The sequence below is a fragment of the Tursiops truncatus genome, chromosome 2 (genome assembly GCF_011762595.2).
Source record: "Tursiops truncatus isolate mTurTru1 chromosome 2, mTurTru1.mat.Y, whole genome shotgun sequence".
NCBI lineage: Eukaryota > Metazoa > Chordata > Mammalia > Artiodactyla > Delphinidae > Tursiops > Tursiops truncatus.
The window spans coordinates 31,275,480-31,295,240 of NC_047035.1; the positions used below are offsets into that span (position 1 = coordinate 31,275,480).

A 19,761-nucleotide genomic window follows, 5' to 3' on the forward strand; every position below is an offset into this window, starting at 1 on the left:
GGTTTCAGGCTAGGGTCGGGAAAGTCTAAGATGAGCTTGGAACAAATAATTGTGCCCAAAAGGAAGAAAGTACTTTTAAAATGATGAAGGTATGTCAAAAGGACACAGAAGGCAGCTTGATGGGCTCCCAATGGCCAAATCAGGAACAATTTGAGCATCAAAATAATGATAGCAACATTACTGTCCATTTAATAAAATAAGAATCCATGAATCCACACCAATACAAACAAAAAGGGAAAGTTCTTCCAGTAAAAAGTCAACTTATAAATGTAGAAGGTCTGATGGAACTAAAAAAATCACTATTTGGCAACCATCAAATGATAACTGATTCAGGCAAGAAACATCAATAGATACTAAAAACAACTGGGCAGAGGTTTGCAGGGCAACAGGACATATACGCAATCTCAAAGTATCTCCTATGGTATACTTATTAACTACAAGAGAAAAATGGTAACATTTCAGTAGAGTATTGGTTCTCAAGGGAGAACCCCTTGCCCCGCAGGGAACATATGGCAATGTCTGAAGACATTGTGGTTGTCACAGTTGGGGTGAGGGTGCTATTGGCATCTAATGGGTAGAAGTCAGAGATAATGCTAAACAGCCTACAATGCACAGGACAGATCCTCCCCACCCCCAACTTTCAACAAAGAATTATCCAGCCCAAAATGTTAACATTGCAGTGTTTCAAAAACACTGCATACACTACCCTTAGCCAAAAAATCAAAGTTAACATCACCAGTAAAAGCACAAATTGACATTATGTGCGTCTGGATATGATGAGTTAGGAAGAACACAGCATTTTTGTAATATTCCTACCAAAAAAGCACAGCCTGTATCTAATAAAGAAGAAATATCAGACAAAGTCAAATTGAAGATTGTCTGTCTACAAAATTACTGGCCTGTACCCATTAAAAATGTCAATATTGTGTGAGACAAATACTGAGGAACTGCTCTAGACTAAAGGAGGCTAAAAAGAACAAATGCACCATCAGGGACTTTCTACTGCCAGTGAGAAAATAATAACATAAATCTTAGTTCAGTCTGACATATGACCAAAAAAAGGCTTTGAGGAATGTTAAGGAAACACAAGTTACAGGTGTATTAGAGTGACTTACATGTCTGGGAGAAGAAGAATCTGGTTGGACACTCTAAAAAAGAAACAGACAGATTATACTACTGAAGACCTGGTAATTTTACATTAACTTCCAAAATGCCCAAAATAATTTCAAGTAAATATCCCATAGCTAAGAAATGACCTACATTAATTCTGTTGAAACATCAACAGAAGACAAAACATCAGCTCCAGATACTGAGGTCACTGATATTAAAACATCTCAAATCTTTCCTAACTCTTACACTGACTATGATTAATTAATAATCTGCATCTAGCTTAATGTTTCTGAAGTGGCATATAGCAGACAGATCCATCCCACTACTTGGCTCATTCCAACACCTAAGTACAGTTAAGGTAGAATGCTTTCTCACGGCAACATCACTCCATTCAGGAAATGCACAAAATATGGGTTAACTTAAAAGAAGGATTCCAGTTCTGCCCACAAATTCCAAACTTACTAAACAATTCAATGGTAGTTGTGTTAAATATATTCTCTACATTTTCACATCAAACTCATCAAATTAGTTAAGCTGTATCCTTCTAAGAGACTTTAACAACTTTCCATAAAAATGTTCAAAATGTATAGTGCAGCTACTCCCAAATCATGACTTTTCTCCAAAGTTGCTGTTCATTTTCAATAGCATACCAAACAGTTTCACTAGGATGGTCTATCACCAACCTACAAGTCTACATTGGACTAAACTCACTGAGTTTGGCATGTGGCCCCTGGCTGGATACGAGACCAGACAATCTTTAAACTCTTTCAATTCGAACATCTATCCTCCTAAAGCTCTGTTCCCGCCTTTCTTATTTCTGTTTATGATATTACTATTCTTCTAGTCAACTGGATTTTAAAAATCTGAAAGAGTTTTAAAAATCTCAGTCATCCTTTGCCTTTTCCATATCTAACCATATTAAGCAGTGGACAAAATTAACAGGATAAGGGACATTGGATCCAGGGAATGAATTTAAATGGCTTGGGGCAATAAAGGGATGGATTAAGGGGAACTGAAATGAAAAGCAAGAAGAAAGGCCAGAAATTGTAACACAGAATCACCAAATTTAATCAGAGGGACTTAGTCACTGTCATTAGAGGTGAAGAAGAAGGAGCAGAGGCTCTAAGATCTGGGTTGGTATACAACTATCAAAAGCAAAGGAACTGGAGCAGAGTCAAGATGGCGTACTAGGAGGAAGCGGAATTCTCGTCTCCTCAGAACTGGGCACCTGCCAGGCACCCACGGGGGAGGGCACCTAAGGGGACGGAAGGAACCCCAAGTGACCGGGTAGGACGTGACACGTGGGGGGAGTGAAGGGGGAGAAGAAGTAGAGGTAGGGTGGGGCTGGCACCCCTGAGGGGTGGCTGGGGGAGGGGAAGGGATCCCAGGCCCAAAGGGGGAAACTGGGGAACCATTGGGAGGGCAGAGGATCAAAAGGGAGCATGGCCAGCTTTCCCCTGCCTACTTGGACCCCCAGAAACCTGTTGAGATGCCGGGCCTGATCCTCTGCCCACCTAGGCCCTCTCCAGCCATGTGGGTCCTGAGGGAGTGGGAGGGAGGGAAGGGGGAGCAAAAGTAAAGGCTAGACCTCTGGGACTGGCACCCCTGAGGGGTGTCTGGGGGAGGTAAGGAGTTCCTACACCCAGCAGGACACACCCACAGTTAGGGGTCCAGCAGCAACGGGGGAGACCCTGGGAGAGATGGTGGGGGAGGTGCACGAAGGAACAGAAGGGAACGGGGCCAGTGCTTTCCCTGTCCACTTAGGCACTGGGAAGCCTGTTGGGCTCCAGGACCTAATCCTCTGCCCTCAGAGCCTCCCTCCTGCCATTCAGAGCCCAAGCCCCACACCAACACCCCCACCCAGTGCCCCACCTCTACACTCAGAGACCCCCTCCATCGAGCTGGGCCTAAACCCCACCCACACACGCTCACCCACACACGCCCTACCTCCAAACTCCGGAACTCCACTCTCCAGAAGCTGTCCTTTCCACATGCTGCCTCTCCCCTTCTGCCAGGTGCTAAGCAGGGCCCCGCCCCACACTTGAACGTCACCCTGCCTAGGCCCCGCCCCACGCTCAAACATCAACCCCGCAAACCGCCTATGTCACACCCCACCCTAAACCCAACCCCTGCCTAAGTTCCACCCCCCAACTAAACTCCACCCCCATAGACAAGGCTTTTTTTTTTCTTTTCTTTTTTCCTCTTTTAGATTAGGGTTCTGTTTTACCTTGTTGATTCATTGTTGTTGATTTTTTAATTTTTCCTAATAAATCTTTTATTTTCCTAATTTTATTTTATTCTTTATCCTTTGTTAGTGATCTCTCCTTTTCACTTGTACCCTCCACCCTTTTTTTCTGCTGTGGTTTTATTTTACCCTGTTGCAGTTGTTTCAATTATACTTTTATTTTTCCTAATATATTTTTTAACGTTCTAATTTTATTTTGTTTTTTATTCTTTGATATTGTACTGATCCTTTTTTTTCTTTCTTTCTTCCTGTTTTTTATCTCTTTTTTTTTTACCACGCCACAAATTTTGCAGGATCTTGGCTCCCAGGCCAGACGTTGGGTCCAAGCTCTTGTGGTGGGAGCTCTGAGTCCAAACCACACTAACAGAGAACCTCAGACCCCAGGGAATATCAATCGGAGTGAGGTCTCCCAGAGGTCCTCATCTCAGCATCAAGACGCAGCTCTAGCCAACTGCCTGCAAACTCCAGTGCTGGATGTCTCAGGCCAAACAACCAGTAAGACAGGAATACAGCACCACCCAACAACAACAACAACAACAACAAAAAATATGTTACAGATGAAGGAGCAACGTAAAAACCTACAAGGCCAAATAAATGAAGATGAAATAGGTAATGTACGTGAAAAAGAATTCAGAGTAATGATAGTAAAGATGATCCAAAATCTCGGAAACAGAATGGAGAAAATACAAGAAACATTTAACAAGGATTAGAAGAACTAAAGAGCAAACAAACAGTGATGAACAACACAATTACTGAAATTAAAAATACTCTAGAAGGAACCAATAACAATAACTGAGGCAGAAGAAAGCATAAGTGAGTTGGAAGATAAAATGGTGGAAATAACTGCCAGGGAGCAGAATAAAGAAAAAAGAAGGAAAAGAATTGAGGACAGTCTCAGAGACCCATGGGACAGCATTAAATGCACGAACATTCGCATTATAGGGGTCCCAGAAGAAGAAGAGAAAAAGAAAGTGTCTGAGAAAATATGTGAAGAGATTATAGTTGAAAACTTCGATAACATGGGAAAGGAAAGAGTCAATCAAGTCCAGGAAACAAGGAGAGTCCCATACAAGATAAACCCAAAGAGAAACACGCTGAGACACATATTAATCAAACTATCAAAAATTAAATACAAAGAAATAATATTAAAGCAGCAAGGGAAAAACAACAAAAAACATACAAGGGAATCCCCATAAGGTCAACAACTGATTTTTCAGCAGAAACTCTGCAAGCCAGAAGGAAGTGGCAAGACATATTTAAAGTGATGAGAGGGAAAAACCTACAACCAAGATTACTCTACCCAGGAAGGATCTCATTCAGACTCGTTTGAGAAATTAAATCCTTTACAGGTAAGCAAAAGTTAAGAGAATTCAGCACCACCAAACCAGCTTTACAACAAATGCTAAAGGAACTTCTCTAGGCAGGAAAACAACAGAAGGAAAAGACCTACAAAAACAAACCCAAAACAATTAAGAAAATGATAATAGGAACATACATATCGGTAATTACCTTAAATGTAAATGGATTAAATGCTCCAAACAAAGACATAGCCTGGCTGAATGGATACAAAAACAAGACCCGTACATATGCTGTCTACAAGAGACTCACTTCAGACCTAGGGACACATACAGACTGAAAGCGAGGGGATGGAAAAAGATATTCCATGCAAATGGAAATCAAAACAAAGCTGGAGCAGCAATTCCCATTTCAGACAAAACAGACTTTAAAATAAGGACTATTACAAGAGACAAAGAAGGACACTACATAATGATCAAGGGATCAATCAAAGGAGAAGATATAACAAGTGTAAATATTTAGGCACCCAACATAGGAGCACTGCAATACATAAGGCAAATGCTAACAGCTATAAAAGGAAAAATTGACAGTAACACAATAATTGGAGGAGACTTTAACACCCCACTTTCACCAATGGCCAGATCATCCAAAATGAAAATAAATAACGAAACACAGGCTTTAAATGACACATTAAACAAGATGGACTTAATTGATATTTATAGGACATTCCATCCAAAAAAAACAACAGAATACACTTCCTTCTCAAGTGCTCATGGAACATTCTCCAGGATAGACCATATCTTGGATCACAAATCAAGCCTTGGTAAATTTAAGAAAATTGAAATTATATCAAGTATCTTTTCCAACCACAATGTTATGAGACTAGATATCAATTACAGGAAAAAAACTGTAAACAACACAAACAGGTGGAGGCTAAACAATACAGCACTAAATAACCAAGAGATCACTGAAGAAATCAAAGAGGAAATCAAAAAATACCTAGAAACAAGTGACAATGAAAACATGACGACCCAAAACCTATGGGATGCAGCAAAAGCAGTTCTAAGAGGAAAGTTTATAGCAATACAATCCTACCTCAAGAAACAAGAAACACCTCAAATAAACAACCTAACCTTACACCTGAAGCAATTACAGAAAGAACACCCCAAATTTAGCAGAAGGAAAGAAATCATAAAGATCAGATGAGAAATAAATGGAAAAGAAATGAAGGAAACAATAGCAAAGATCAATAAAACTAAAAGGTGGTTTGTTGAAAAGATAAACAAAATTGGTAAACCATTAGCCAGACTCAACAAGAAAAAAAGGCAGAAGACTGAAATCAATAGAATTTGAAATGAAATAGGAGAACAACTGACACTGCAGAAATACAAAGGATCATGAGAGATTACTACAAACAACTCTATGCCAATAAAATGGACAACCTGGAAGAAATGGACAAATTCTTAGAAAAGCACAACATTCTGAGACTGAACCAGGAAGAAACAGAAAATATAAGCAGACCAATCAAAAGCACTGAAATTGAAACTGTGATTAAAAATCTTCCAACAAACAGAAGCCCAGGACCAGATGGCTTCACAGGCGAATTCTATCAAACATTTAGAGAAGAGCTAACACCTATCCTTCTCAAATTCTTCCAAAATATAGCAGAGGGAGGAACACTCCCAAACTCATTTTATGAGGCCACCATCACCCTGATACCAAAACCAGACAAAGGTGTCACAAAAAAAGAAAACTACAGGCTAATATCTCTGATGAACACAGATACAAATATCCTCAGCAAAATACTAGCAAACAGAATCCAACAGCACATTAAAAGGACCATACACCATAATCAAGTGGGGTTTTTCCAGGAATGCAAGGATTCTTCAGTATATGCCTATCAATGTGATAACCTCATTGTAGTTTTGATTTGCATTTCTCTAATGATTAGTGATGTTGAGCATCTTTTCATGTGTTTGTTGGCAATCTGTATATCTTCTTTGGAGAAATGTCTATTTAGGTCTTCTGCCCATTTTTGGATTGGATTGTTTGTTTTTTTGACATTGAGCTGCATGAGCTGCTTGTATATTTTGGAGATTAATCCTTTGCATTTGCATCGGCCATCATCAAAAAATCTACAAACGATAAATGCTGGAGAGGGTGCGGGGAAAAGGGAACCCTCCTGCACTGTTGGTGGGAATGTAAACTGATACAGCCACTGTGGAGAACAGTATGGAGGTTCCTTATAAAACTAAAAATAGAACTACCATATGACCCAGCAATCCTACTACTGGGCATATACCCTGAGAAAACCATAATTCAAAAAGAGTCATGTACCACAATGTTCATTGCAGCACTATTTACAATAGCCAGAACATGGAAGCAACCTAAGTGTCCATCAAGAGATGAATGGATAAAGAAGATGTGGCACATATATACAATGGAATATTACTCAGCCATAAAAAGAAACAAAATTGAGTTATTTGTAGTGAGGTGGATGGACCTAGAGTCTGTCATACAGAGTGAAGTAAGTCAGAAAGAGAAAAACAAATATCATATGCTAACACATATACATGGAATGTAAAAAAAAAAAAAAGTTTCTGAGGAACCTAGGGACAGGACAGGAATAAAGACGCAGATGTAGAGAATGGACTTGAGGACACGAGGAGGGGGAAGGGTAAGCTGGGTCGAAGTCAGAGAGTGGCATGGACATATATACACTACCAAATGTAAAATAGATAGCTAGTGGGAAGCAGCCGCATGGCACAGGGAGATCAGCTCGGTGCTTTGCGACCACCTAGAGGGGTGGCATAAGGAGGATGGGAGGGAGACGCACGATGGAGGGTATGTACATATGCGTATAGCTGATTCACTTTGTTATACAGCAGAAACTAACACAACACTGTAAAGGAATTATACTCCAAAAAAGGTGTTAAAAAAAAAGAAAAAGCAAAGGAACTGGGAAAGGAAAATATCAGAAGATGATGATGTGCCATTTTCAGAATGTGCCCAGCTGCCTGTCAGATATATAGGACTAAACCTTACAAGAAAGGTGAAGACTGAGCCATAAATCTGGACATAATTCATATACAGCAGGGGCAACAAAGTAATAAAAGAGGATGACTTCACTGGCAAGGAATTACAAACTGAAAAGAGGGCCAAATAAAACCCTAGAGAGTTCTTGTAAATTAAGAGGTAGTCAAAAGAACAAAGAGGCATCAACAAAGGAAAATAAAGTTACTTGCAAAGTAGCATAATCATGAGGGTAGTATAAAGTAACAGATCGGCAATGAGGAAAACATAAAAATGGAAGAAAGTATTCACAGGTATTTAAATGATGCAGCACTCACAGAGAATGAAGACTAAGAACGTAGATTTGGCAATTAGAGATTATTAGCCCACAAAGACTGTAATTTCAATACTGTAACGAGGAAAAGAGCATGGATGGATCTTGAAGAAATGGGGCAGTTGACAAAGGTGGTTTACTCCAGATGTCTATAAATGGAGAGAGAAAAGAGAAAGGATAGCTGATGGTATAAACAGAACTAAACAAATAGTCTTCAGGATGGGAGAGGGTTCTGCATGTGAGTATGTATCAGGCAAATAACCAGTACTGGCTAAGAAAGGAAAGAAAACAGTCCATGTTACCAGGGCACGCTGATGTGGCATGGAAAGTGAAAAATTTGGTATTTGATTCTCCCATTTATGGAAAGCTTAAAATTGATAACATTTGGTATCTTAGAACCATTATTGAAACAAAGGCAAAGGGACACTGATCTTCTGCTCTGTGTCCACAAAGAATGTATATGCTAGTTTTGACATTATTCTATCTACCAATGATGGATCTTAGTAAATTCACCTACATAATAGAAGACTTAAAATATGAGAGTAGGACAGTTTCATTTTCTTTTAATTTATCAAATGAATTTCAAGAACTCGAATTCTTGGGAATTCCCTAGCGGTCCAGTGGTTAGGACCTGACACTTCCATTGCCAGGGTCTGGGTTATAACCCTGGTTGGGGAACTAAGATCCAGAAAGCCATGTGGCATGGCCAAAAAAAACAAAAAAAGAAAAGAAAAAGAGAGAGAGAAAAAAAGAATTCGAATTCTTATTTATTTTAATACAAAAAAAGTTTTTAGGAAGCTTCATTCATATGTTATTATTTTTTAAAGTTTACATGTCCCTTTTGTTCCTTTCCCAATCTTAACGTAAACGTCCAAGGAAAATAAATCTAAGAATTATATTCTTACTATAATTCAATGAGTGATACAAAACCTTCTGCTTTTTAACATAACTATGATGCTAAAGTCTGAAGAGAAGGGAGATGCTGGTACCTTAAGTAGTGAATATTGACAGCTGGCTATCACCAGGCAGAACTGGAAGACCCAGATATCTCTGAAGAAGCCTTGTATGAGAAGAATAGATCCCAAAAAAGCCACAAGAATAGCCAAGATGACAGCTAACACATTTTCCAGGATCTCACGATTTCTGTAGACAGAAAAATGTATGAGTAAGTATATCATCATTACAAGAAATTAATCAGAGTGCAAAAAGGGAAGACATCAATATGAAGTTCATACTATACTTGTTAAGATTTTTTTTTAGTACTGGGTTTGAACAAGGTTTTGAATCATACTGAAAAAGTATGTTCAGTTTAGATAGAAAACTGGCACACATTCTTATGTGCAAATAAAGCATGCTACAGTGGATTGTGAATTTCTTATTATAATACATAATACAGTTTCAATTTCTATGTTATAACTTTACTCTTCTTATCATCTGCTTCTCTGTCAAGTTTGTTGCCAAATAACTGAACAGAAAATAAAGGAAATATACAAAGAAACAAGTTCGAAAAACAAAATCTCAAAAGAGTTTCTAGAAAATTAAATTGGAAACATTTATATGACAAAGTTTGTAACCAAATTTTGATACCAAGTGGTTTCATTTCCCATGTCTAAATCATCTGAAATAATCAGAAATCTTACTAAAATTACTTAAACACAGGCTCTTACATATGTTGAGAATGAAGGCAGTGATAGACCATCAATGCTGCCTCTATCAAAGTTACTCAGACAATTCTATATTTTACTAAACTGACACTATAAAAGAAGCAGTACGATGTTCAACATACTACATACAGCAATGAAGATAATTTTTTTTAATTTATTTTATTTTTTAGCTGCACTGCACAGCATATGGGATCTTAGTTCTCCGACCAGAGATCAAACCTGCACCCCCTGCATTGGAAGAGTGGAGTCTTAACCACTGGACTGCCAAGGAAGTCCCTGAAGATGACTTTTATAAATCATGCCAAAAAATAAGAATCTATCTCACTTCTTGGGGATATTTTATTCACAAAATGTTAAGTATGTGCTAAAACTCTTGATTTTAAAGAATATATACTGACACAGGAACATGCTCAGTACATTTGCTATACAAAGAAAGGAGGACACAAAACTGTATACGAAGATACAAGTTCTATTACTTAAGAAACATACATATACAGGTTTAAAAAGACAATATATCAATTGGTACTACTAATAATGGTTCTCTCTGGGTGGAAGGATTTGGGCTGGCCTCTGTCTTAAAATCTTTCTACATATTTAATACAGAATTGTTTTCATAATCATAAAAAGATTTTTATTTCTTTATATTACATCAATGCGCAATTTATAATCAATTGACCTAAAAAATAAAATTCACAAACATCTCTGTACTATTTCACTTGATAGTTCTCCCAGATTAAAACAAGTTCAATAGTAATTTCAAATCAATAAATGAAACACTGGTATTTTCATTTGTTCTTATATGGCAGTTGTGGAATTCCAGATTTGCCGAATCCAATGATCCCTGTCAGCCCTGTTACACTATATTCTGTCCATGTCGCTTGTCACTGAACACATGCTCTCCCTTCGGCTTTTGTTAGTTTTTAATTTTGATGAATCCAATTTATCAATTTGTTTTTTCATTGATCTGTTTTTGATGTCACATCTGTGCAATTCTGCCTAATCCAGGGTCACAAATCTTTTCTCCTACGTTTTGCATTTTTCTGAAGTTTATGTTTTAGATTTCACATTTAGGCCTATGATCCACTCTGAGTTAATTTTTGTAATATGATGCAAGGTAATAAAACAAATTCTTTCTTTTTCTTTTCTTCTTTTTTTTTGCATATGGAAATCCAATGTTTCTAGCACCACTTGTTGAAAAGCTTATCCTTTCTCCACTTCACTGATTCGGGATATTATTTTGGCACTATCTAGGCCTGGAATTTTCTTTATGGGAAGGTGTTTAACTACAATGCCCATTTATTTAATAGATATAGGAACATGAAGATATTGTATTTCTTTCAGAACTTTGATAATTTTTATCTCTCAAGAAATTTGTCCACTGTCAAATTTATTTACATACAGCTGCTCATAATGTTTTATTATCCATTTATTACCTGTAGAATCTGTAGTGATATCCTAGCTCACATTCCTGATATTGGTAATCTGTAACTTTTTTTTTTTGTCCTGATCAACCTGGCTAAAGTATATTACCTTAATTGAGCTTTTTGGTTCCCTTGATTTTTCTCTACTGTCTTCTGTGTCCTCACTGATTTCTGCTTTGTTCTTTATGATTTTCTTTCTTCTGCTTTCTTAGGCTTAATGTGATCTTCTTTTTCTAGTTTCCTAAGGGGGAAGGTGAAGTCATTGAATTGACTTTTCTTCTTATTCAGTGCTATAAATTCTTCTAAGTACTGTGTTAGTGGCATCACAAAAATTCTGATTGTGTTTCACTTTTATTTAGTTCAAAATATTTTCTAATCTCCCTCTTGATTTGTCCTTTGATCTATGAGTTATTTAGATGTATTTAGCTTTCAAATATTTAGGGATTTTCCAAGGTTCTTTTGTTACTGATTTATAATTAACTCCGTGGTCAAGGAACACACTATGTAGGACTCAAATCCTTCTAAATTTGATCCTTATATTATGGCCCAGAATATGGTCTATCTTGGTAAATGTTCTGTGTGCACATAAAAGAATGTGTATTCTGTGGTTATGAGTGGAGTGTTCCATAAATGTCAATCAACTTAGGTTGGCTGACAATTATATCTTTGTTGATTTTCTACATACTTGTTCTATCAATTATTGAGAGAGGTGTGTTGAATTCAACTATAATTGTGAATTTATCCATTTCTCCTATTTCTATCAGCTTTTCCTTCAAAGCACTGTTTGAGATGTAGAAACATTTAGGATGGTTAAATCCTATGCATTAATTGACCATTTATCATTATAAAATGACCTCCTTTTACCTTGGTAATATTCTTTGCTTTGAAATCTACTTTGTCTGACATTAATTCAGCCACTCTAGCTTTACTGTGATTAGTGTTAGCATGGTATATCTTTTCTGTTTTTATATTTAAAGTGCATTTCCTGTAGGCAGCAAAGAATTGAGTCTTGCTTTTTTTCTAAAATTTGACAATTTCTGACTTTTCCAACTATCATACTGTCATTTATCTTCTGTCAATCTGTTTTTGATCTCTTTCCTTTTCTGCCTTATTTTAGATTAAGAGAGTAATTTTTATGAATCTATTTTATCTCCTTTATTTTTTTAACTTACTAGTTATAACTCTTTCTTTTGTTACTTTAGTAGTTGCTTTAGTATACGTTTTATGACAGTCTACTTCAAGTGACATAGTATAAGTATACGTACAGTATAAGCAACTTATATTTAATTCATATACAGTATAAGAAACTTATAGGAGTATACTCTTATATGCCCCTTCCTGTCATTTATGCTATTATTGTCATGAAATTTACTTTTACTTATCTTATAAATCACACAATACATCATCATTATTATTATTTTTTTAAAATTTTTTTGCTGTATGCGGGCAGCTCACTGTTGTGGCCTCTCCCATTGCGAAGCACAGTCTCCGGACACGCAGGCTCAACGGCCATGGCTCACGGGCCTAGCTGCTCCACGGCATGTGGGATCTTCCTGGACCAGGGCACGAACCCGTGTCCCCTGCATCGGCAGGCGGACTCTCAACCACTGTGCCACCAGGGAAGCCCCATTATTATTTTTGTTTAAACATCCAATTATGTCTCAAAGAGATTCAATTAGTAAGAAAAATTTTTACATATTTATTTATGTAGTTACTTACCATTTACAGTGATCTTTTATTTCTTTGGGTAGGTCCATATTTCCAGTTGGTATTACTATCCTTCTGCTTGAAAGACATCCTGTAATATATTTTGTAGTGTGGGTCTGCTTGAAAAAACTTCTTTCAGTTTTTCCTAGTCCAAAAATGTCTTTATTTCATCTTGGTTTTTGCAGTTTTGTTGGCTATAGAATTCCAGATTGAGTTTTTTTCTCCTTTCAATACTTTAAAAATGCGGCTCCATCATCTCCTCATTTGTATTTTTTCCAACAATAAGTCTGATGTCTTCCTTATTCTTGTTCCTCTGTACAAACTACATCTTTTTTTCTCTTGCAGTTTTTAAGATTTTATCACTGGTTTTGAGCAATTATGTGCCTTGGTATAGTTTTTTTCATGTTTCTTGTACTTGAGGTTCATGGAGATTCTTCAATGTGTACATTTGTAGTTTTCATCAAATTTAGAAAGTTTTCCACCATTACTTCCTCAAATTTTTTTCTCTCTTCCTGTCTCCCTTGGTTTACTTTCATTTTGTATATTCTTTTCATTGGCGGATGGGAGTAGGAGAATGATTCTTTTTTCTTTGTTTCATTTTCAATAGTTTCTACTACCATGCTGTCAGCTTCACTTACATTTTCTTCTGTAATGTCTAATCTACAATTAATCTCATCCATTATATTTTTCATCTCAGACATTTTAGTTTTCATCTCTAAGTGTGACTTGGGTCTTTTTTCTTCATATCTTCCATATCTCTACTTAATTTTTATTAACATGCGAAGTACACTTATAACTGTTTAATGTCTTTGCTAATTCTAATATCAGTGGCAGTTACAGGTTGGTTTCCTTACCTCCCTCATTATAAATCACATTTTGTCATTTCTCTGTATGCTTGGTAGTCTCTGACTGGATGCCAGATATTGTGAATCTTAACTTTTTATGTGGTGAGAATTTCTGGATTTCTACAAATCTTGTTGAGCTTTGTTATGCTACTTGGGAACAGTTTGATCCTTTCAGGTCTTGCTTTTATGACTTGCTAGGTGGGTCTGGAGCAGTGCTCATGCTAGGGCTAATTACTCCGCACTTCTAAGGCAAGACTTTCCTGAGTACCCTACACAATGCATCATAAAGGATTAATTATTATGGTGGGTGGGGATAGGCACTATCCCCAGCCCTGTGTGCCAGGCACTGTCCCTCTGTTTCTTTCACATCATTCTGACCCTGGCTTCCTCATATACATTCTCTTACCAATACTCTGCTGAACAGTTGAGGAGACCCACGAAAAGTCTCTGAGGTTATCTCTCTGAGCAGCAATCCTCTCTCTGATGTTCTATCCTACAGACTTGAGCTGCTCTAGTCTCCCTGGACTCTGAGCTCCATCTCCTCAACTCAGGAAGTCTGCTGGACTCTACTTAAGTACCACAGCCTGGGGACTCTCTTAAGGCAGTAAGGTGGGCTCACATAATTTGCTTCCCATTTCTCAGGAATCACGGTCCTTTTCTGTCTTATTTCCAGTGTCTTGAAAACCACTGTTTCATGCATTTTATGTTTTGCATTGTTTCAGGTAGAAGAGTAAACCCAGTCTTTGTTACTCCATGTCAACTAGAAACAGCAGTTGGTCACCAAGTTCATAATTGACTAATACTGTTTACTATTATACCTTTTATAGTTAGTCATATTACATATAACCTTATGGTCATTAACATCTCAAATTCTCTGGCTTTTAAGTACAGCTGCATGATTCTTAATGATAAAAGCATTTTTTTAAATAAACATATTAAAATTGCCACAAAAAAAGCTTTTAATAGATTCAGGAGAGTCCATGTTTGGGAGCCTTACTAACTTAAGTTTTATCTCAACAGAACCAAAATAGAAAACACCTTCCAACATGGAAACCAAGTCAAATACTCAATGGGTAATTGAATACATTTCAATTTAAAAATAAAATCTGCATATATCTTTAATATCACACTATATTCTCACCTATCAAACAGGGCCAAAAGTGTGAGTCTGTCAAAGTTAACGCCGATCCACAGCTGGGGCAGGATCCAAAAGCGGTAATAGTGTTTAACTTTTTGGGCAGCTTCTTCCGTTGGACCGTAAGTAGCTGCCAAATCAGGGCTCAGGTCAATGTCTTGTTGCTCCAACAAATCTGTATCGATGGTCAATAGTCTGTTCAGTCGAATCTGTGGAAGAGAGAGCTAAAAGAAAATCGGCATTGAAAGGCTTAAAGTGTCTTCAATCAAGTCATGCTTCAAGGGCTACGCAATCAGCTTGCAAATTATCTAAACCTCCTTAATTCTCTACACCAGTCCACTCTTGTGGATATTTTATGATTGTTAGAAACTACAGAAGGTGACAAAAGGAAGTGAACTACAACAAAGGCCTTTTGGAAAGATTTTACTAGGAAGTATTTGAAATTTTAGTATTTTATGATTGTATAGCTAGTGAATCCATTAAAATCACCAACAGGGAATCATTAGCGGCTTCCCTTCTCCCTACCCCTTCTCTTCTCTCATTAAGCTATGAACCTCACTACTGCGTCAAATCTAAGCTCCTCTGCACTGGATTCAATGCCTTCAAATCTCAATTCTTCGTACAGTCTCTTATCACTGTTCAAATCTCTTATCACTGTTCAAATCCCTCCCACACTCCTTTATTTCTGTTTTGGCAGGCTGCTCATCTGAGGCTATACAGGATATTACCACATTACATTTGTTTCAGCTTCAACTCATCCATTCACCAGTTTCCCCTTCCTCTGAAAGAATCCAAAGTTTACTGCATTTAGCATAGCACTAGCCAGTATTTTGCTGTCTCAAGGCTCTCATACCATTTAACAGTGGAAAATACTAATATGCGATTTTATATAAAGGACTTGGGCAAACACAGATTTTGGTATCCGCACAGGGCCCTGGAACCAATCCCCTGCGGATACCAAGGGATCACCGTAATCATTTCCCCATTTCTGCTTTCCTGTGGAGTTTCTAGGAATACACTGCAGCAGAAGAGTAGGGACAGTCTTTATTTTTCCTACACAGGGGTGGGGTATAGTCAAGAAAATATGTTTCTTATATATAACAGCCATTTCTGTCTCTAAGCATTGACAAATATCTCCCCAAACACTTTTTTTCCCTTATCCTCTATGCCAGGGTTTCTCAATCTTGGCACTACAGGTACTTTCAAGCCAGATAATTCTTTGGGTGGGGGCTACACTTTCCACTGTAGAATGTTTTACAGCATCCCTGGCTTCCACCCACTTGATACCTACAGCATCCCCGTGGTTGTAACAAGCAAAAATATTTCGAGACATTGCCAAATGCTGAAAACTACTGTTCTGTGCCAATTCACATCTATGGTTTTAAAAGCCTGCTCACAACTCATCATCTTCAGGAAGCCACTAATAATTAATCTCTTTGGCACTAAATTTATCTACACGTACCTCATATCTCTTAAATATTGCTTATAAGGATTTCAACTGTTTTATCTTTTCTAACCTCGATATATATATTTTGATATATATCACACAAAGGCAGTGTTATCTTTTTAAAATATACCCACTGCTTCTCATAGGGCAATTTTTTATACAGCGATAACATCACTAAGCACACACACTGGTATATGAATAACTAATAGTTAACCAACAGTTAGTAGATAAGTACCTAATCAGTTAGCTATGTACCAAAATCATAATGTTCAAAATGAAGTTTTAAAATGGCACAGTTAAAAACGGCACAACCAGATTATGACACTGGTGAGTAAATAGACCTCTATGTACCCTCAAAAGTGTAATTACTGATTCATGAATAGCTAATTAAATATCACGGTGCTTTACGCTTGTTTCTTAACAAAGGACTTATGAGAAGAGATCCACTATGGGACAGCAAAGGTGATTTTGCCAGTTTTCAACAAAATTGATATGTTGTAACCTCATCAATTTTCTGATTTGTATAGCTACTTAATCTGAAAATACAGCATTTTATAAAAATAAAGGAAAACCTACCACATCATGTGGATAAAATCGAACTGAGGTAGAACTGGATACATGTGAATCCGTGTCACTAAAGAAAAATGAAGAAGACTTTAGGGAATAAACAGCTTGTCAAGTAGTAGAAAGAAAAATAAGTCTATTAACAATTACATGATACTTACACTGGCTACTTTTCCATGTAAAGTTCAAAGTGCAAAATCGAATTTTCCTAGAGTTGTGATTAGGAGCATAGCCTCTGGGTCAAAGTATCTATATTCAAATCTCCTCAACAACTGAATGAGATCTTGGACAAGTTATCTAACCTTTTTATACCTCAGTTTCCTCATTGGTAACATAGGATAAAAGTACCTCTATCACAAAGTTCTTGTGAAAATTGTTTAAGAAAGCAATTAACATATTGCCAGGAGCCATAATAAATTTAACCTATGATATAATAGTCTAGAACGTGACAATACAGTTTCCACAGTTCAGTCAAATTTAGATCTCAAAACTTAAGACCTTATCACATTTATGGTGTAAGGAATTGTTCTTATCTTGAACTATATTAAACATAATAAAGTGTTCCCATTGCTCCATCCTCCTATTGCTTCCACTGCTACAAAATCATCTAAACACTCCAATCATTTTTGAGGGGGTGAATTCTGAAACTGGACTGAAGGAGCTTTATTAAAGAGTACAGTTTCTGAAATGTTCTATCTTTTCAGCATGCTAAGCTAAGTGATCACAAGACCCTATTGCTTTAAAGAGACCCTCAAAACTGAAAAAACTGCCCATAGATATGTAACATATAATTAGGTGTGTCCCACTATTAAATGGAAGTCCTAAAATAAGAATCAAATGACTCTTGTGGAAAAAAAGTGAGCTAATCAATCAACAATGAATTTCAACGCAGCAATTTGAATAGATGAGTAAGATTAAAATTTCAGAAAAAAATTTAACACATTCTAAACTATAATTGATTATGTTATACGATCAAGATTTCTATTTCTTATTTGCTTTCCTCCTAACTTCTCTGTTATCTTACATAATTCCTTCCTGAAGGAAGGAGAGAAAAGAAACTAAATGCAACATATGACCCATATTTTAAGAAATTCCTCCTTCTTACAGCTGGTAAACACATTTTAAAACAAAATGAAAGATAATCATTTAAAAAGACACTTGACCAAAACCCTCACACAGAAATAAAAATTTGAAATTACACAAAGATAGAGAATCGATGGGTTTGAACTTAGCTGTGTAAATATTTTTCTAATAAGTTTTTTCCATCATGCAATATATATACATAGTTAAATTTGAAATTGCGGGAAACCGCTGTCCCATGGTAAGATCTACAGGAAATTTTTACTTAATTTTTTTTAATACATAATAGCTTTTGTTTTAAGAATAACAGCTTTCTTTTTTTCCACAGCAAAAAATTCTAGTTTAATTCTTTGGCGACAAATGCATAATGACAATTTATTTAAGCCAATATAAACAAATGCTTTCAAAATAACTTTTCTATCTCAACGCTTACAAACTTTAAAAACGACAAACATATGCAAGTACATACACTCTCCTAATATGACTTCACACATACCAGATATTGGATGCTCTTCTTGCTGCTGGTTCAAAATTCACAAGTGACATATCACAGCCACCAGTCTCATAAAGCGTAGAAGAGAACTTACCTAGCAAATAAATGATTTTTTTAAAAAAGCCATTAGAATACTCAGAAATTTTCCTTCATGAAACACTAATTTTAAGCTTGTTACAATCTAAGAAAATGTACTATAACCTTCTTTTTCCAAAATATTTAAAAAACAATGATCTACACGTAATTCAGCATGATGTGAATTGAAAAGGAATGCTAAACAGTGGGGCAAAATGTCAACATACATAATCAGGTGTTACAAGTGATTAAGTCAGCTTCGTAATAGCAGTCTCCTTCTCTTTTCTCCTCCCAGCACATGCTCAATTCAAATTATAATACAAACAAACTGAATGTTGTTTAAAGGTCACCTGACCACTACTTACAAGTGGTGAGTAGCCATTTGGAGGGCTGCTTAAGTTTTAAGATAGCTCAAACTGCAAGACAACAAATTTATGTGATTACCTTCAGAGTTTTTTGGTTTTGTTTTACTTTTAAGAAGAAATGAAAAGTATCAGAATGGATCTAAGGAAGTTCAATGAATGAAGTATAATAATGTTGGTATTCAATGAATATTAATAGTTGTATGATTCTACAAGAACTCTATGAAAGAATTTAGGAACACCATTTTCTGTAGCCAAGTATCTACAGAACTGATAAAAGGCTGAGAAATTTTATTGGTTGCAAAGAATATAGGTTTGAAAAAAAAAACTCTCTTAAAATGAACTGTATAACGTAAAATGATTTCTGATAATGGAATTTTAGAAACCTGAATACTGTCTGAAATGCATGCTGTACTTTGAAGATCTATAGTAAGCCATATCAATGGTGGGTAGGGAGCATAAATAAATGAATATAAATTTCTAGTAGGACAATAAGATGAGGTATATAACTGCAACTGTTTGGATCTAGTCCAGACTGCCTTTTGAGTATTTATGAGGTTTTTGTTTTACTAGCTAGAACTACTGAGGTTATAAATATGAGAAATCTAAAGGGCAATTTCAACTTGATGACAAGGCTAAAAGATTTCTTTTCCATGACTACAATGAAAACAGTATACAATAAGAATTTTTATTTAAGTGAAATCCTTGAAAAATGACAATAAAAGGCCCCCATAATATTCTAATATAACCAAGGGTTCACAGAACATTTCAACAATTACTTCTTTCGTCAAAAGGACTAGAATCAGAAAAAGTATTTTATTAAACAGGATTATTTGAGTACTTTCTATGAGTCATAATATTTTATCCTATTATGGTGTTTTCTGTAGTAGCATTTTTTTTGGTCAAAATACTCCTGAGATAAATTAGGGGAAAAGGCATTCTATGAAATGCTCAGCTCATTTGCTGCTTTT

At 36.4% G+C, this 19,761-nt stretch overlaps 1 protein-coding gene across 12 annotated transcripts in view; it reads right to left on the reverse strand.

Annotated features, from left to right (window-relative positions):
* PCNX1 (pecanex 1) overlaps positions 1-19,761 on the reverse strand; it is a 179,625-nt gene that overhangs the window by 73,649 nt on the left and 86,215 nt on the right. For 10 of the 12 annotated variants that reach the window (XR_012329918.1, XR_004525034.2, XR_004525033.2 and 7 more), the window contains 5 exons: positions 18,357-18,447; positions 16,793-16,850; positions 14,776-14,993; positions 8,987-9,140; positions 1,116-1,148 (listed from right to left, as the gene is read on the reverse strand). Coding sequence is in view for 9 of the 12 variants with exons in the window: in XM_073800299.1 (XP_073656400.1) it covers positions 1,116-1,148; positions 8,987-9,140; positions 14,776-14,993; positions 16,793-16,850; positions 18,357-18,447 (554 nt within the window). In the remaining 3 variants the exon portion in view is untranslated. The remainder of the gene's footprint in view (positions 1-1,115; positions 1,149-8,986; positions 9,141-14,775; positions 14,994-16,792; positions 16,851-18,356; positions 18,448-19,761) is intronic. The other 2 variants (XM_019921947.3, XM_033850976.2) reach the window with 1 other exon arrangement.